The 19314-nt window shown below is 42.6% G+C and overlaps 1 protein-coding gene across 1 annotated transcript in view; it reads left to right on the plus strand.

Moving 5' to 3' along the window:
* Nucleotides 1-4513: 4513 nt before the first annotated feature.
* The window catches only part of PDE8B (phosphodiesterase 8B), a 79056-nt gene continuing 64255 nt past the window's right edge, over nucleotides 4514-19314 (plus strand). Inside the window, exon 1 of the mRNA XM_052775844.1 lies at nucleotides 4514-4896. Within this exon, the coding sequence (XP_052631804.1) occupies nucleotides 4585-4896 (312 nt within the window). The 5' untranslated portion in view covers nucleotides 4514-4584. The remainder of the gene's footprint in view (nucleotides 4897-19314) is intronic.

Genomic DNA, 19314 nt, shown 5'->3' on the forward strand with positions numbered 1-19314 from the left:
GTATAACAAACCCATCGTAAATTAAACCACAGTTTTGCTGCAAAGAATGATTTTTCCAAGTTATGAAATGAAGGGAGTTTGGGGCAGGGGAAAAAAAATAGGACTTGATTTTGCTCTTGGTTGAGCTGGAGAAAGATCATTGCTTTCAGTGAAGTTACTCTTGATTACATTGGTGAGAGAGTCGTTGAATTTGTGGACTGAAAAATACATTCTGCTCTTCCTCAGGCAAAAGAAATAACCTTCACCTCTTGTATTTAATATCTTTCTGTTTTCCAAGCACCATCATGTCTTGTATTGTTGATAAGTAAAAGCACGAGGTTAGCATTTGATAATCTAGTATAGATTATCAAATTACTATAGAGGTGGGGGTTTTTAACAAAATAAAGGTACACAGAGAAGAGTTCTATTCTAGCTGTCACAATTATTATTTTCCTTGTATCTATTTTAAGTCAAAAACACAGCATGTAGTCTGGATAATTTAAATAATTTTTAGGTATTTACTTTGCTCTAATCTGAGTATGCAGCATGTTAGTTTTTACTGTAGTTTAGAAATCTGTTGGACCAATATGAAAGGACTGAGAAACTGTTGAGCCTCCTAAGAGCCTAGTAAATTTTTTTTTTGTACAGGCTTATTTATACATTCTTAAACTGGTTTTACAGTAAATGAACCATGAATAGAGGTAACTGTCTTCAGTAGCTGGTTGTCAAGTACCAGATTTTTAAGCCTCTGTAAAATGTGACCTCTGAAGTCGTATATTCTTACTGCAGTGAACTGGGATTTACAGATGTTACTTCCAATAATGCCAACATAAACTTACCAATCTACTCGTAGCATAGAGTCTCAATATTGAGGTCAGAGTGAAGCCTGTGACTGGCTTTGAAAGAGATATAAAGTTTGGAGGAGTATATTTTCCTCATTGTGGAGGGATTTGCAGGTGTAAACACCATAGAGGATGTATATACACTGCTTTTTACTGGAAAAAAAGATGAGATGCTTCAGGGTTCCACTGATGGCTTCCAGATTCACTCATATCCTTAAATTAATCATGCTGAAATTAGTCATGTGTAAGAAATTGGTTTCCTGTGTGCATAAAATTTGTTAGGAGTTGTACAGTTGCATCTAAAGCCAGTGAAGGCTCTTTGGTAGTCGAAAAACTGGTGCATGGGAATACCTTCCAGTGGTCGGATGCACTGGCTTAATTCTGGTGCCATACTAAATATGTGTTTCTGAGGGCAGAGTCTGCTTCAGCACATTAACTGTCCCTCCTGTAAGTCCCTGGCTGAATTAGTATGTGCTGCTCACAGTAAAGCCTTCTGCTTTAGTGGACATCAGTCAGGGCAGACTGCAGCAAGATAGCCTCAGGATCATGACTTGACCATGCCTTAAGAGGTGATGCAAGTGTGCATGAATGTATTTTAAATACTCCCTCTTCCCCCCGTCCAGTAAATCCATGGTTGTCTTCTCACAGGCAAGATGCAGGAAGAGTACTGATGTTAGGAAAAGGAATCTTTAACTTTCCAATTCTTCACTTCCTATTTTAGCGGCAGACAGTCATCCTTCTCCTCTGCACCCACCCACTCTGCCCCACTCCAGCCTCTGCTCATGCTAATCATCACTTGCTTGTTCCATCTCTCTAAGTTCCTTCTGAGCACTGTGCATATGAGGAGAGGCTGAGAGAGCTGGGGCTGTTCGGCCTGCAGAAGAGAAGGCTTAGGGGGGATCTCATCAATGTGTATAAATACCTGAAGGGAGGGTGCAAAGAGGATGGAGCCAGGCTCTTTCCAGTGGTGCCCAGTGACAGGTCATGGGGCAATGGGCACAAACTGAAACACAGAAGGTTCCCTCTGAACATCAGGAAGGAACTGTGAGGGTGACTGAGCACTGGAATAGGTTGCCCAGGGAGGGGTGGTGGAGACTCCATCCTTGGAGATGTTAGAAAATGATCCAGATATGCCCACCCTGAGCAATTGGCTCTAGGTGGCCCTTCTTGAGCAGGGGGTTGGACCAGATGACCCTTCCAACTTCAACCATCCTACAATTCTCTGATTCTGCTGTCAGACAAAGCATTGAGTTACTCTCCCCATGTTTCTGTTGCTTTTCAGCAGTCCACGTAGCTCCCCATCCTGCAGCCTTCACTCCTCTCAAGCACTCTGGCACTTTGCACAGGCAGACTCATCCTCTTCAGCGGTGAACCTTCCCCATTACCCCAAAATCAACAGCACAGGGAGAGCTACTTGAGAGCTGCATTTAGCAAAGGTTCTTCAGAGCTATGACTTCTTATTCCTACAACTTATTCCCTGACATCAACTCAAATGTTATATCTAAGCAAAGTAATTCCATGTGAGAATGGACAGGTGTCTGCAATGCTGTCTGAAATCAATAGCAAAATTGTCACAGAATTCAGTAGGAAGAGGGCAGAAACCTGAGTACTGGGATGTTAAGGAAACCTAGGTATTGACTGACTTATGAAATAACTTATCACTGATGTTGATTCAGAAAAATGGACTGTGAATACCTAGCAACACAGTTTAGGGTGTGACATGACTTTTTTACCAAGCTCAGTCTGAAATGTCGAAATACGGTTTACGTTCATGTCCTTTATTAAAATCCTATATGCTGTTGACACCTGGGGTGGGTGAATTCCTGTGAACAAAGTCTCAAACTAGATAGTCAACAACTCTTTGAGGTCTTTTGAGGCAACGTCATTTACACCGATGTATGGGTTCTGAGTGGCATTCCTGAGCTCCTGGCTCTGCTGCAAATCTCAGGTGTGGTCTAGGGCAGGTAACTCAAATCCCTGACTTTAGTTTTCCAACCGTTAACAGAAATGAAGAGGCACTTGAAAATATTGCAAGGAATACGTACAACTGGTTGCTCTTTTGTCATTAAATGCAGTTTTAGGACACATTCATCTACAACTAAGTGCATTATCCTCTGGGAGACTGGAGGGTCTCATCCAGAACTGCAGCCTAGGCAGCAGGAAAGGCTGTATGGTTGGGTGATGAACTGTAGTCTGCTTCATTTCACTTATACTGAGCCTGTCTTCAAGGTCCTCAAAGTCCTCAAAGACAGCCACCAGCAGAGCAGCACGCAAACATGCAGCATATGCAGAACATGAGCCACAACTTGGTTTGTGAACATTGACAACTAGTGGGGAAAATAATTACCTAGATAAATTTGATTATTAGGGCAGACACAGGCTCTCTCTGGTAACTGGAAAACCAGTTTGTCAAATGGGTTGGTGGTCTCAGTCCAGTTCTTGATGGATGACTGAATGTCCATATTGCCATAATTACAATGACCCAGGTACTGGATGAGCGGAGACAGAGGCTAAAGGCTCAAACAGTCTAAACTGAGGCGTTTTAGCTGTGAAGCCATCACTTCTGAATAAACTGGTCTTTAATCCATGAAAGTGCTTCAGGAGTATTAGGAGCCAAAATAACATGTTCAGAGCACTTTGTCATGCAGCATCACAATCCTTGCACCAATGGTGCTTCACATTTCTAGTATTTTTACACCACTCACTAAAAACTAGGTAGAGAAACAGTGATCAAACATCAGGCGACACTCCAAGGAGAAGAAAAGGTGTATACACAAGTGTTTGCTAGTAACTAGGTGTCAGACAAATGCTTTATTAGGCAGGCAGCATAATGCTTGGATGACATTATCAATTCTTGAAGGATTTCTAATGTGCTGTTGAAAACAGAGATTTAAACTAAAATCTTGCAAAGACTTAAAAACCGCATGTTTAGCTTTACACCTCATAGGTAGTTTAACTGAGGTCAATGAAACTATTCACTGTGGAATGCTAAGAAGGTGTGTAAATCTCTGCAGCATTAAACATTTTGCTTGATTATCTCCCCAGGGACTGGAAACAGGGATTGGCAGCTGTCAGACATATAGGCTAAAACAGCAGTTTGTGTCTTTGAATACTGGCCTAATTGAAAAACAGCATTAAAAACTGTGGAATAATCCTGACCTTTTTTTCCTAACTTGCAGCGGGTGCCGTCCGGCTCCGAACTCCTCCCTGCAGTTCCCCCCAAACAATTGAGATTTGCTCACTCGTGGCTAAGAAAAGTGGGCTCGTTTTGACTGTCAAAATAAGTTTTTTAAACTGCTTTTTAAAAAAAAGGGGGGGGGGGAGAGAATTTGGCACAGCTGGGGGGTGTCGTGTACGTGCAGAAGGCTTGAGAGCAGACCCTCTGCCCGGCTCGGGAGGGGGCTGCACCGCCGATGATGCTGCTGCCGCTTCTCCTCCTCCTTCTCCTCCTCCCCGCCGGCTGAAGGACCCGGTGGCCGCAGGCACCTCGTAAGACGCTGCCGAGGAGGGGAAGGGGCTTAGCAGGTCCGGGGTCCCTGGAGGCGGCGCGGGGGGATGGGCGGGGGTGCCGGGGAGGCGCCGCATGGGCGGGAGCGGCCGGGGCAGCGCCACCGGCGGGGGGTGGTGCCGGTGCCGGTGCCGGAGCCGGCGCCGCCGCGGGGTGCGCGGCGCAGGGGCGGCGGCCCCGCAGCCCGGGCGGGCGGCAGGTGGGAGCGGAGCGGGCCGGCCCGCCGGCGGTGTAGCGGGGTGGGGAAGGGAAGGGATGGGCTGCGCCCCCAGCATCCACGTCTCGCAGAGCGGCGTGATTTACTGCCGGGACTCGGACGAGTCCAATTCCCCCCACCAGACCACCACCATCTCGCAGGGCACCGCCACCCTGCACGGCCTCTTCATCAAGACAGACGCGGCCGACTCCATCCCCTCCGTCCTCGCCTACCAGAGCCGGCAGCAGCCGCCGCCCTCCGCCGGCCCCCGCCGCAAGGAGCGCAGGGAGCCCGGCGTCTCCGCCCGGGCCAGGGCGACCCGCTGCTGCGGCGTCGAGGCGGAGACCCAGACCAGCAAGGCCAGCGTCAAGGTAAACCGCGGCCGCTGCGGAGCGGCTCCCCGGAGGGGCTGGTGTGGGTTCCCCGCCGGCCGCGGCCGAGGGAGGACGGAGCCGGAGCGTTGTCGTCCCCGTCCCCCCCCCCTCCGCCTACCGCGGGGGAGGGAGATGGAGATGATGCTTCGGCAGGCGGGATGCAGCTGCGAGGAGCGGTTGCCCTGGTGCCCACTGACTCACCGCAGCTGCGGCGGCCGGGCCGGGCCGGACTGGCACTGCTGCGGGGGGGCCGCCACGCCTGCAGCCCCCCCCGGGGGCGGGCGCCGGCCGCCGGCCGCCGGGCCCTTCGGGGTCCCTCCGCCCCGCGCCCGCAGCCCTGGGGTGGCTCCGGCGTGCCCCTGCGCTCAGATCGCTCTTGGAGTCCCAGCTGCGGGGGGAAAGGGTTTGTTCCGACCTGCGTGGCTGAGGGCAGGGAGCGGGCGTCTGGGAGAGGCGTTAACATGCCGGGGTAAAATCTCGCCCCCCCCCCCCCGCTCAATTCTCAACAGCAAAAAGCCCGTACTTGCTGTTGGGTTTTCTTCACCCCTTTTTCTCCCGCCCCCCGTATCTGGTTAATATGAACTGCTGCTGCTAGGCGTGGATGTTCAGCTGAGAACCGAACCACTGTGGTTTGCACACGTAGGCAAACACACCTTGCCGGTGTAGGGCTAGGGGATACCCCCGGCAGGGGCGGGCCGGGGCTGTGCCTGTAGGGTCATCTCACTCCAAATCTGGAGGCTTGGGTCCTCCTCTCAGTGGCTGAGGCAGGCACTGCTGTACCCTGCTCGTCAACACCTTCCCTTAAAGTTTAGCCGTTAAGAGAGAGATGATCGCGCTGGGTTTCTCTCTCTCTTTTTAGTATCAGAGTAGATTGTTCATTAATTTCCCTGAAAGTTTTCCAAGAATTAAATTTTGCTTTGTTGCCTCATTCCAAAGTTTATTATCAAAACAAATGCTGTCATGATCCCAGCTGCACCTTAAGTCACCTTTCTGCTGTACTACTAAAGGAGGGTATCATGTCATAAAGTAATTCCATGGGCTTAAATAGATCCTGGTATTTTGTTAGACTATAATTAAGAAAATAAAAGATTACATGATCTTCTTCTATAATTTAAAAAAATCCAGAAATCATATAAGGTAGACATAAGTGAGAGAGACCACACAGAAGAAACCCCTACCACGACAACCCATAGCCAGTTTGTTTGTTCAAATGCTGAGAAACTTGCAGAATTGTCTGTGATTACATCGGCTGTTTTACGCACTCAGAAGCAGAACCTGCATAATCAGTGATAGGGACAAAGTCTGAGCAGGACTGGAGTAAAAAAATTACTACATTTCTTGGATTTGAGGATTCTTTTTTACATTTCAAAGTGGAATACTTAAGACGAAATACAAGGGTTTTTTTTAATGTAGAAGAGAGCAAAATAGAAATTCTTGCACAATTCTTTGAGATTTGAAAAAAAGATTTTTTTTTTAAAGTGGTAATGCCCTTTTCTGTTCTTATGAATTGTTTATTATTTGTTATTACATCATGTGCTCTTATAAACAAATATATTTGTCAACTTCCTGGTTATTAAAAGTCAATGTATTTCAGATGTTTTTGAACTTTATAATTGACACTAATATTATTTTTTGATAGTTTCTGTTCTTTTGACAGTTTTAGAGTCACCAGCACCTAAGGAAAATGATGGGGGAAGTTTAATGAAAAACTGCTTCAGTGATATAGTAGAAATGTTTCCATTCTTACAAGAATTAAGATCTGTAAAATACTTTATATAATTTTTAAACTTAGTTAGAGCCTTCATTCTTGCTGCTACTTGGGGCACGGTTTCCTACAGGTTAATATCATACTTGAGTATTTGTCTGACCAAAGCAAGGTTGGAATATTACAGAACTATCATAAAGGCAAAATAGTACTTGGTACCTAATGAGCTATAAGAAGTGGAAAAGTAGGGAAAGATGGTTCTCCAATAGTACATGATAACAAGATTTATTTCCACAGAAGTTCAAAAATGAAGAAAAATATTAGTTATTTTGGTACAGAAAAAGTGTCTAGTAGTACCACATGGTTTTAACTGCTGTAGTGCTTGGTTGCACGTATTAGCTGCGTTGAAACCTCATCTAACTGTATTTAGGGGACAAAACAAATACACAGGTCAAATGGCTATTAGCACTATTGTATATTAATATAATATTCCAGTTGTGTAACTGCTCAACCAACTTAAACCATGCTTCTTTGTTTGTCTTCATTTTCTGTTCTAAACTATTCTTTAGTTCTTTACACAATCAAATATTGCATTATTTACATTTGACCGTATCTTTATACAATGTTTTAAAACTTATCCATACCATAATATTAAACTGGCATTAAAAGAAATCAACCTATAATGATTTCAACCTGACACAATTCAAATAAAAGAACAAAAACGATCCCATGTCACTTAAAATATATGGCTTACCTAAACCTTACTTTTTAAGTCCATCTAATCTGTGTATTCATTAGGGTGAGGTCAGTGTTACAAAGACATTTTTTTTGTTTCCTTTTCTTCTCCTTTCCTTAAGAAAAAGTTCTGACTTGTTCAGAGCATTCAGATGTGTTGTTCGCATCCTGCTCACACTGGTTATGAGTAATCATTCAGCAGTTCTAGTGTGTGTGTGTTTCTTTGTGGATCTCAAAAGCGTGGTAACAAATATCTACAGGTTACCTGATAAAGATCTTAAGTGGACTTGTCAAGTATTATAAGATGCGTCTGCGCCCTAATTTGGAATAAGACCCACAATTTCTAGTGGCCAGCCATATGCTGTGTTACTAAGGTGCTTGGGCAGAAACACTCGAGTAAAAACCAGACATTCCTGGCCCACATTCCCTCCTTAATAAAACCAAACAGTATCACAACAGTAAACAGTATTAATATCTCAAATTCTACACCAGCTTTACATAAAGATACAAGGCATTTAGCTTACATCACTGAAACATAACATTGAACATGAGATGATACTGAGTTTATAACAGCTGCTTGACCCATTGCTCAACTACTGCTAGTTCTGAAGTGCAACAGTACCAGCTGTTCAGCAAGAAGTAAACAGCTTCTTGAACACTTCCTTGGAGATTTGAAAAAATAATAAAAGTTTAACTTATTTATGATTACAAATACATCGTTTAATTATGGCCAAATACAAATCTTAAGCAAAAGTGCACGCATAGATACACTTCTCTTGAACATCTTCATACTTAAGCATTAGCCAAACTTAAAGACTACAAGAACAAACAAGTTTTAAGGCTCCTGTTGCTAACATATAGCCTAGTGGGAAGAAAAAAAAGCCCTCTGCAGTATTCTATTGATTATCTTATTTTTCTTCTTGAAATGACAAGAACAGCAGGTGTAACGGTTTGGTTCTTATTATGCTGTGTTCTTTATGAAAGAGAAAAACCTGTTTATGAACTTTTCTTCAAAGTCAGTCACACTAGGAACAGGTTTTGGCAGTTTTCAGGCTTTTCTATAGCAAAATAATTATTAGAAGCAAAGCTCAGAAATAAGAAGAAATACAATTGGACAGTATCTCTTACCACTGTTGGACTGTGTTAAATTCCAAGGTGGGAGCATTGAAGAGAAGGATGCACCCCAATATGTCAAGCACCTAGCTTTTACTTTTTTTTTTTTAAATCTGGAGGAATAGGGAAAAGGATGCAGCTGCCAAATAAAAATACAAAGTGCTATGGAGAGCATTGAGAAATCCAGGTACTGAGAGAGTTGCATCAGATCCACGGGTCCTCGAGAAATGCAACCGTAAGCGTTGCCTTGATTTCAAATACAATTCTTCTCTTTAAAGCAGTACAATGTATAAGAAAAGCCACTGTACTTCTGGCACTTCTTGTTTTGTTTGAAGTGTACTGCTGTTTAACTGGCTGCTAATATGTTCTGTAGAACATGGAATGTACCAGATTTAGGGTAAACTTGGAAAATAAACCTCCCAACTCTGTAACTTAGTGTGATGAAGGTCCATTTCACAACTCCATAGGACAGCTAAGACATCAGAGTTCTCTTGAACATACTCTGAGGCTGCAAAGCTGGCAGAAAAACTTTAGGGCAGGCCAAAAAGTGTTGAACTGTGTTACAGTGCAGAGTCTTTTTAATTTAGGCTAGCTGTTCTCTGAGAGGTGCTGACCTGAATAACTCTTACCATAAAGAAAATTGCTAGTATAGAAGTGCTTTTCTTGGACTAAGCCCAGACTTCCTAAATGAAGACACTAAAAGAACTTTTGCAAAGATTTGCTGCTCCATATCTGACCTTTCCATTCCTCCTTCAAATGGTACAGGTAAACTTCAACAAGCACTGTGGTTGTGCTCTTAAGCAATGCTAGCCAGGGGAAGTGTTACAGAATGGAGAAAACCATTTCTTCAGAATATAATAAACCACTTGACAAAGGAAACAGAGCAGCCTGGTAGATTAAACTTACTTGGTATTGAGTCACACAACATTCTGGACTTCCAAAACTGTTCTGGGTGATAGGCATTTATATCATTAAATGTAAAATGCATCCTTCCTCCACCACCACCACCACCACCACCACCCCTCCACCCACCCCCCCCACCTTAGTTTGTATAGGAAAAGAGAAGTGTTGGGAGTTGGAAGCTTGTAAAAGAACAATGAGCCTCAACCATTTAGGCATTGAGAGTCAACAGGAGTCTCAAGACCCCTGCACCCCTCTAAGTCCTCCAGTAAAAAGTTATTTTGGAACATTTGCTTTCAGTGCCCAAAATACCAGTTTTAGGTAAACTGAGCATTAGTAGCATCTGTTTTCTACTTTGTACTATTTGCTGTGCACAAAATGAGACTCTGAGGTTTTACCTTCTAAGGAGCTTAATGTGGATCTTGTGACAATTTATAATACTCCATGATCGTGCTGAATGCAGAGCAGAGGGATTTCAAATAAAACTGACCACATGGCTGAAAGACATAATGCAAGCTGCAAAGTTGTGCCATATACCCTGGAGAATAGTGCATGCTGTTAGGATGCACAGAGAGATTTCAATTCCTGCAGCTGAGAACGCTCAATGATCACTAGGGTGTGATAGAGAAAATGGGCACACAGTTTCCCATTCCTTTACTTCAGGTGAGGAATAATCTAGTCATCTATCGTACTTTACGTAGTGGTGTAGACAGCAGAGTAACCGAGCAGGTTTAGGTTGTGAAACTAAACATCACACCTGCTCTGCGGGTAGTCTAAGAGAGAGGCAAGGCTACCAAACATCTCTTGTAGACATTTCCTTTCAGCTGGCTTGAGTGCCCCCTCTGCACCTTGGACACCTGTCGCATTGAGATGATGGGATTGCCCTATTTGCTGTAATGAGCATTTAAGCACCTGACTCACAAAAATGTTTCCTGTTCCTGGTGGGGGGTACTTCAGTTTCTCCAGGAGTTTGTTATTTCAGCCAGGTTGCTGTACCTCTTCTATGTCCATGAGTTCCTAGATCAGGTAGTTGTACCAGGGTGGATCATACAGCACAGGCATTCCTGAAGTAAGGAGTAATGGAAGTGCATATTTTCAATAACTTGGGAATGTTCTGTGAAGTAGTCCTGAATTTTGTGTAATGATATGTGAAGCCTGTAGAAGTTAAAAGGAGTATTGTTTCTAGATCCTAGTGATTTCTGAAATGCTGTGTGCTCATGGGTAAGCTTGTCAGATTAATGCAACCAGAGATGGAGACATTCATAAGCCCTAGTCCTATATGCAAAAAAAAGAAGCAAAGTTGGGAGTTTCATTTGCTGTTTTGTTTTGTTTTTTTAATTAAAATCTTCACAGTACAAGGCAGACGGGCTATTTGCGTGACTACTCTATTCTCATTTTGAATTATCTGTGTGTTCCCTCAAAAGTGTTGTTGCTTGAAAATTCAATCCAGGAGAGTAAGATTTGCTGAAAGTGTAAGTAGTGGTGTGAAGGGAAACCAGAGATGGAAAAGAAACCGTGCTTTGGGTTAAATTTTCCTCTTGCACCAGCTGCATTTCTGCCAGATCTCAGGGTACTTTACTTACCATGTAGAACATTCCCTGACTGTATTTCCTGTCTGCATGTTGGTCACTCCTCTTATTTTTTTGAAAGGTTCAAGTCTGTCTCAGTTACAGGGTTTTTCAGTGTAGCCCAAAGTGAAAGATGGATGGTGTATATGAAATTTGTAGAATTATCTTTAATGTACATGTAACTTTTCTAAAATTGTCTTTAGCAAAGGCTGTACATACCTATGTGGTTGGCAGGAAACAGCATGTGACCTGTTATGGTGTAGCAGGGTTTAACTCTTTGGGGGGAGTGTTGTCATGGTAACCAAACAGTATTTTCTGGACTTCAAGGTAAGTCAATGGTAGCAGGATTATGGCTTCAGAAAATCATCAGTCACCTTTACCAATGTAAAGGCTGTGGAATGCAGCATGTGTGTTTGAAATGTATCATTTTGTGGTTGAGGGCACGAGCTTACAGTAACGACTGCCGCCTGATGATCTCTTGCGTAGTACCGTCTCCCTCTGGCCCAGTTTAGTAGGTGCATTTCTAGCCCAGTAAGTCACCAACCTTGCAGGGCAGCAACAGCTGACTGTCCCCTTGCTTCTCTGAGAGCATCTTCTTTGGGGCAATTCTCACAGGCCATAAAGTACGATGAGCTCATTCGGTGGGAGCTCCCATGACTCCCCCAAAACACTGGTGCTTTTGGCTTCTGAAACTTGAGTTACCCTTCCTTTTGTGTGAGGAAGAAGTGCTGTCCAGAGATACATTATTAGTTCTGAGTAAGATGGCACGCTGCACAGCCTTCTGCAGATAACTTTCTTCGCTTGAAAGGACCATTAGTCCATTTGCTCATGAGCTTTATTTTTCCCTTGCAGGTCAACCATTTGTGCCAACCACTGCCCCAGCCTTCAGCTTCCAATTATTTATAAATGTCTTTCTCACCTGTATTGTCAGCTATAAAAGAACAAAATGTATTAGAGACATTCTGTTCCTTTAGACTGACTCTGTGAATAGATAGTTACTCTGGAGAATTGTTAAAAAAAATCCCTGTACATCTCTACCCACTGATTTGGACAGCCAGTGCCAAATATTTCGTATCTTGAATACAAAAAGGGTAGAGCTTAGGTTTATTAGTCTCAATATTAAGCTCTTAATACTGTGAGTTACTCACTTTGAAAATACAGAACTAATTTTGATGTAGATTTACAATTTGTTGATCTCTTGCCCTAGATTCATACTGCATCTGAAGAGGCAGTTTGCTTTCTAAAAGGATGGAAAAACTGGGCTCGTGTCAGTTGGTTTCATAGCATGGAAGAGTGGAGCCGGATTTGCAAAGATCTGGGCCGCCTGGACTCCAGCACACAGAATTCACAGAAAATGCAGTCAAGTGTGAGCGTGTGTATAGATGCTGTGAAATTGTGCTTAAATAAGAAATCCAGAGAAACAACAGTTAGCTGAGAGACTTTGCATTAGTAGGGTCAGTAATGTCCACTGCAAGGTAAGGCAATGAGCTGAAATGGGCAGAATGGAGTTTTGAAGCAATGTAGCTATTGGAAAACAAGCTATTCAACAGCTATTTATAAGCCTAGGATAAACTTTGCTCACAGCCAGTTTGCATGTAGTGCTGTAACTTGTTAGATTTAATTACAATTTATTTGTCTATATTTGGAGGGGTGAAGTCTGTTTCCTTTCTCATTTTATGCATGTTTTAATCAAAATAGTGATATACTTACCAGCGGCATACATTTTAGTGCTATAAAAAAAAAAAAATCAGCTTAATTAAATGTGGAATTGGGCACGAGGTCTCTGAAGTTAACTTTGGAGCTGCTTCCAGCATTCCATTTTCCCTTTGCTCTTACATCAGCCATTTTCCCACGGGGACAGCAAAAGAGGCTTTCTTTTTCCCCCTTTGCAGATTTGGAAGGCTGTCTGAAGGCACTGTGAACTTGAATGTTGTCAATGATCGTCATTTTCCTGCAGTTATGTTTAATAATCATTGTGTCCATTTATGAAAAGCAACTTATAAAGCCATTGTGCTAGCCAGAAAACCAAGAAATCTCTTTTAGAAAAGGAGGGGGGAAATAAGGCTTTAACTTTTGTGTGTGTTCATTTCCAAAGTGAATCAAATTTCTTTTGAAACTCAGAGACCCTAGGGTAGGTGGTAATATGGTGGCTAGGGTGTTTTCTGGGGAGGAGACACCCAAGTTCAGTTCCCTGTTTTGAAAGAGTCTGAAGAGGTTCTTCCATGTGAGTTCACTGCCTCCTGTCTCCTGGACTGTTGGCTATTGTGGTTTTCTCTTCCTCTTGGCTCTGAGACCGCTTCCCTGAAATCCATCCATTCCAAAGAGTCCCACCCTGATGAATCGCTACTTCCTCCTGTCGCAAAGAAAGCCACTTCCTAAACAGCTGTTTAATTATATTGGGAAATAACACAAGCTGTCAGGAAAAGGTGGTATGCTCCATTTCAGAATAAAACCATTCACATGTATTAAATGGTTCAAGCTGTGCTTTTGTGCCAGACAGTGTTGTGACTTGTGGAAGAGCTGAGTAACTGCCATGTCAAACACCTTGCTGCGGCTTTGTTTCAAGCTGCTTCCCTTTGTCTTAGATTGCAAAGTGAGGGAAGCCAGGATAGCAAGACATCTCAAAAGTTTTGATTTCTTATGTTCTCGTGGATGTGGTCAGTGGGTCATGGACATGGTGCAATGGGCTGCAGCTGCTGGACAGCGCTTCTGTCCCCATGGAGATCTGGACAGCTGCAACAGTGCACTGGTGGAAACCTGGGAAATCTTTGGCTACCTTTGTTCTGGAGGTTTTTGGAGACATAAAAAAGGTCATCTAGAGTACTATGAGGGTGCAGTGGATGGTTAGAGAAGAGATGGATGAAGTGAAGAGCTGAGATGGGCTAAGCAGAGTGAGACATCATTGTTCAAGTGAAAAGAAAGTAATCAATCTAGCCTAAGTTGGGGTTGTTGTGGAAGGAGCATCTGTTATGGGCTGGAGGAGGCCAGGACAGAAACTTAAGCCAAAGGGAGTGGGGCTGAAGGGGCGTGTGGGTAGAGAGGTGTTTTTGGGAAAAAAAAGATTTGTCTTGATGGCACAGGATGCCGATGACACTTGGAAGTCTTGAGGAAATGTGATGTCTGAACCTAGTGATTTCTGTCCAGATCTTATAGTTACACAACAAAAATGTAGCTTGCAACTCAGTGCTAAGAAATTTTGTGGATTGTAGCAATCATCTTGAACATGCTATTTCTGGAGTTTATTTGTGGTACTCTTAATGAGCTTCTAAAACAATTCAATCATACATTGGTTTCACTGCAACAGGAAATGCATAGATGGTGTTCTGTGTTCCAAAGTTGTAGTAATGTATCCATTGCTGCCTAAAGTCACCTAATAGTCTTTGCTTTTCTGTGGTTTTATTTCCCAACTGTCATGGGTTAACCCCAGCCAGTAACTAAGCACCATGCAGCCGCTTACTCACCCCGCCGCCCCCACAGTGGGATGGGGGAGAGAGCTGGGGGAAAAAAAAGTAAAACTTGTGGGTTGAGATAAGAACAGTTTAATACAACAAAAAGGAAGAAACTAATAATGATAGTAACAACAATAATAAAATGACAATAATAAAAGCATTGGAATTTACAAAACAAGTGATGCACAATGCAATTACTCACCACCCGCCGACTGGTGTCCAGTTAGTTCCTGATGCACCCCCCCCGGCCAACTCCCCCCAGTTTATATACTAGCCATGACGTCACATGGTATGGAATACCCCTTTGACCAGTTTGGGTCAGCTGTCCTGGCTGTGTCCCCTCCCAACTTCTTGTGCCCCTCCAGCCTTCTTGCTGGCTGGGCATGAGAAGCTGAAAAATCCTTGACTTAGTCTAAACATTACTTGGTAACAACTGAAAACATCAGTGTTAACAACACTCTTCCCATACTGAACCCAAAACGTAACACTATACCAGCTACTAGAAAGAAAGTTAACTCTATCCCAGCTGAAACCAGGACACCAAACCATCACAACAGCAGAGGACTCCTTCTAAATGTCTGTAATTTAATATCTGAGAGCAAGAGAGAAGTATCTAATGTTTATCTAGACAAATTGAAGACTACTAACCAGTCTGTTTGCCAGTGCAAGCTCTATACTCTTGAAAGGAGAAAAATTCTTAGCTTCACACATTTTTTCTCCTTGTCTGGAGTACTGCTCCAGACAAACCATGCTGGTTTGTGTGGTTTCGTGACAGTTGGGGAAGAACTCTGGTAGCTAAATCAGTGCTTTTACTACAAGACAGGAAAAAGAGCTTGCTGGGAGGGTCTTGTCCTGAAGGGAGCTTTGACAAAAGGGGGGAAAAGAACTGCCCCCCGCCCCAAACCACAAACAGACCAAAACCACCCCCAAACCAAAAAAAAAATCCATGAAAACAAAACCCCACCAAAACAAAACAACAGCAACAAAAACCCCCAAACCACCAAGCAGGGCGTAACAATCACAGTTGTTGTAATATGGAGATAATTCTGGTACAACTTTGTGAAATGACAGCATACGCTCCTATATTCCAGGCCCAGATAGGATTTTGCCAGGAGAGGACTCACACAGTGTATTAGCTCTGTGGGTCTGGTGCATGGGAATAAATTTAATCTTCATGGAAGTTTTTTTCTTTCAAAAGTGACTTTGTATAAATGTTGTCACTTTATTTGGTGCAACAGTGCATTCTGGCATTCTTCCTTGTTTCAATGTGACAGAGCTACTACTCTGGTCCTTCAGATGGGCTTGGAGTGAGCAACAGAACTTGTTTGTTTCTCACACCATTAATAGACTGAAAATCGTGTGTTTGATAGATATTACTAAAGACTCAAGCTCAAGACAAGAGTTGTGCCAGTCTTTAAAATATATATATTTAAAATTTCATCATTTTAATTTAGATTCTGTGCATCCTTGTGTTAGAGATATCAGACTTTTTCTTTCAGGTATGAAGCCAGCTGTTTAAGAAAGTGAAATATCATAAAATTATCAATAACATAAAAACTAGTGGGACTGATCAGTGTTACACTCAACCAAAAACGTGAGTATATTGTATGACCTCTGGTAAGATCCTGCAGTGAATTAGATCTATATGATTCTCTGTGGGGTTTGGGCCCTCACAAATGTATGCGGAACAAAATCTTGTATTTCGGTGTGTTGCTGGGTTTTATCCTAATACTTACCATTTTGTCCCAACACATGCTTACAGAGTTCAGGAAGAAAAACTGGCAGGTGGTGAGAAACTCTCTTAAAAAATAGTTCAAACCAGTAGTTTTAGACTTTGGGCTTACATTTGTTTGTTTCTTTCCTACCCTATCAACTTGGAAGGTTCCTTTGTTGTCTGTTTGCAGATATGCATTAACTAGAACAGCCGATGCACATACAGATCTTTTTTGGCCCTCTGGCATTTCGGTGGCTTAGGGACCATCCATACAGTTCAAAGAGTTCAGTAATGAATCATCTTCAAAGAAGGGAATCGTTTTCATGGGTTCCACCAGATTTATACAAGAGGCTATTTTTAGATCAAGGATTTTTTTTTCCCCTTAGAGCTGTAAGACATCTGTGGCCTTGCCTTAGATTTGAAAGATTTTTCTGCTGTGCTGAAAGTAACTCCTTTAGGGCCGTGCTTTCATGTTCACTTTATTGTTATTTTTCATTCGATTGCAAATAGTCTGCAGATAGCTTAAAATCAAAAAGGGCTCTGTACTTCTGTAGCTCACATGTAAAGTCTTATCAGAGAATGCTGTTTCCTTCATGGTTAATGCAGACGGTTGCCTGTGAAATGATGACCCTTAATTACCACGCTCACGCTTATTCTCTGGTTTCAATACGTAATGCAGTTTACCTATCCAAGTCTGAGGTATGTGTATGTTTACAAATTGGTATTTTATGATACACATACATCTTTGGTGTAGAGCATGTTAAACAGTAATTGAGTAGAGAATGTCTTCAACATACCCTTGTTTTATTTGGGAACTCATGTAGTATAGCTGCACAGGGTCCACTGGAACAAAATGAAGGAAAATGGAGGCAACTTACTCACAGTGGCAAGGTGTTTCAGTTTGTGTTACTGATGTTGTAAAATGGATACTAGACATACATGCAACATATATGTACTGTTTTGCACTTCCAGCCCCAGTGCAGAAATGTGCAATTCATACATGTAGTCTGGTAAAAATGGCCAAATTCAGAAGTCACCACTCCATATGTCAGGATGAAAATCTTGCTCCTGGAAAGACTCCACTGACATCAGTAAGAAGAAGATTTGGCTTTTTTCGGATAGGAAGACAGCAATGGGCAAAAGGCTATTCAAATTTTCTGAAAATTTCCCCATGTTTTATTCTTAATTCAATAGAAATAAATGATTGGGGCCTGAAATCTCCTCTTCTGGTTAATGGGCTGTCAGGGACTAAAACAGCTGGCAGCATGTCTCCCACACAGGCCTTAGCTATTTCAGCTGTAGCTAGTAGTTGGGCTGGGCAGTGCTGCTTCTTCAAATGCCTCACTCCTAACTTATCAGGGTAAGTATTCAACATTCCTTGATGAGTGAAGGAGGTAGTGGGATGGCATAGGTGCAACATACCAGATTTGCATCACTTGGAGATGTTGGCAGTGCTTCTTGCCACCACTCCCTTTTGTTGATCTGCCACTCTCTCTCTTACAGGATTTTTATTTTTCACTCATCCTTTCAGCATAGAATCACTGAAGGGTATAGTCTACCTTCTTTGGATGATGGGCGATCCTTTTGTATGTTTGTATGCAGACTTGGTGTATGCTTGTCTGCAGGTTGGGTGAGTCATCTTCTGGTGTCTCCCCTCTAGTTTTGATTGTTGGTTGGGTTTTTTTTTCCCATTTGACCAGTTGCAGAGGTGTTGCCATTGCTGAGAATGGGATCAAAGCAGGATACATTTCAACGTGTGGACTTCTTGGTCTTTTTGGTCACAGTTCACATCCTGTGTCTACCAGCTGCCAAGTCTCTTTATTCATTCTTTGATGATCAGTTACGTTCTTACTCACTCTGGAGGAGAGCAGTTCTATCTGCCTATTCCAAGTATTGTCAACACTGATGTGTATCTGACAACAGTAGGCATATCTTCTGCTACCGTGTATGCCATGGACAGAAAAAAATCATGGCACAGTTGTGTGACTTAAAACAGTACTTTCATTGCTTCCTGTCACAGGATTAAGCATAAAACAGGAAAGATAGTCTTCTGTGCATCCTCTCTAAACTCCTTCCAAACTTTTGCTGCTTCTCTGCTCAGACATTTGCTTGGCAACTGACTTGTATGCTGATGGGAAGTTAGTGGGAATTGGATTTCCTGCTGATTTGGAAATGTCACTTCAACAAGAGAAATATTTCAAAGATATAATTCTGGAAAAAATGTTTCAAGTCAATCAGAACTTACTATAGTCTACCTCAGATTCTGGTTATGTTTTGATAAAAATGTCCACCTGATTTACTGCTTCTTCAAAAGGCTTTACTTCTAATAAATGAAAATTTTCTGGTGGCTGGGAAGATCCAGCTGGAAAATATCTAACTGTCTGGCAATGCTAACTTCGATAACTTCATTTCATGCTGCAGTTGGGAGGTCTAAAGATATGTTACCATGGAGATACCCACAGTAGTTTTAAAACAACTTTAAATTACTATAGCTTGAGGGCTAATGATTACAGCAACATCAGCTGTAAAACACACACTTGGAGGCCGGATACATGCTTCAGCAGCTGGCTGCACTGACTACATGTAACTACAGCCCAATGATGTATGCTTTTGAGATTGGAAGCATAGGACCAAGATCTCATAGTTCCTGCCATGACACAACCAGCCTTGTACTAAGGGATCGGACCAGATACCTAAACACCACAGTTGTGCCACTATTGCAAACGACAAGTAGGTAGCCTTGGACAACTGGATCAGATCTACAAAGGCCCAGGGACTCCACAAATGGGATTGCAGTGCTTGCTGCTGCTCTTCCTCCTCATTTGGTAACTGACTTGATTTTTTTTTTACTTTTTGCAATGATGTTTTTTGCACCTTTGGTAGAATTTGCACTGTTAGATCAAAATTCAGGGTGAAAAAATAAAATGAGTGATTGTTGACTCTTCTTACCATCAGCCATAACATGATTTGTATTGTTACAGATTTGGCTTCACTGTCTGTTTAATGCTTGCAGATGTGTTTAGTAGGCACATATGGAAATGGAAAATCGTTCCCTTTGAAGGAAAAGATGAAGTGGAGCACTAAGGTGAAGAATTTAGCAAGCTATCTTTACATAAATATGGTTTCAGACTTAGTTTGCATATGAGTCCAAATCAGTCAAAAGAAGCCAAGCAAGGTTTTAAATTGGACTAGTAGGCTGTTACTTGATCTGTTGTCATTATGTTTCTTTTC

This window comes from Harpia harpyja, chromosome Z, assembly GCF_026419915.1.
Source record: "Harpia harpyja isolate bHarHar1 chromosome Z, bHarHar1 primary haplotype, whole genome shotgun sequence".
Taxonomy (NCBI): Eukaryota; Metazoa; Chordata; class Aves; order Accipitriformes; family Accipitridae; genus Harpia; species Harpia harpyja.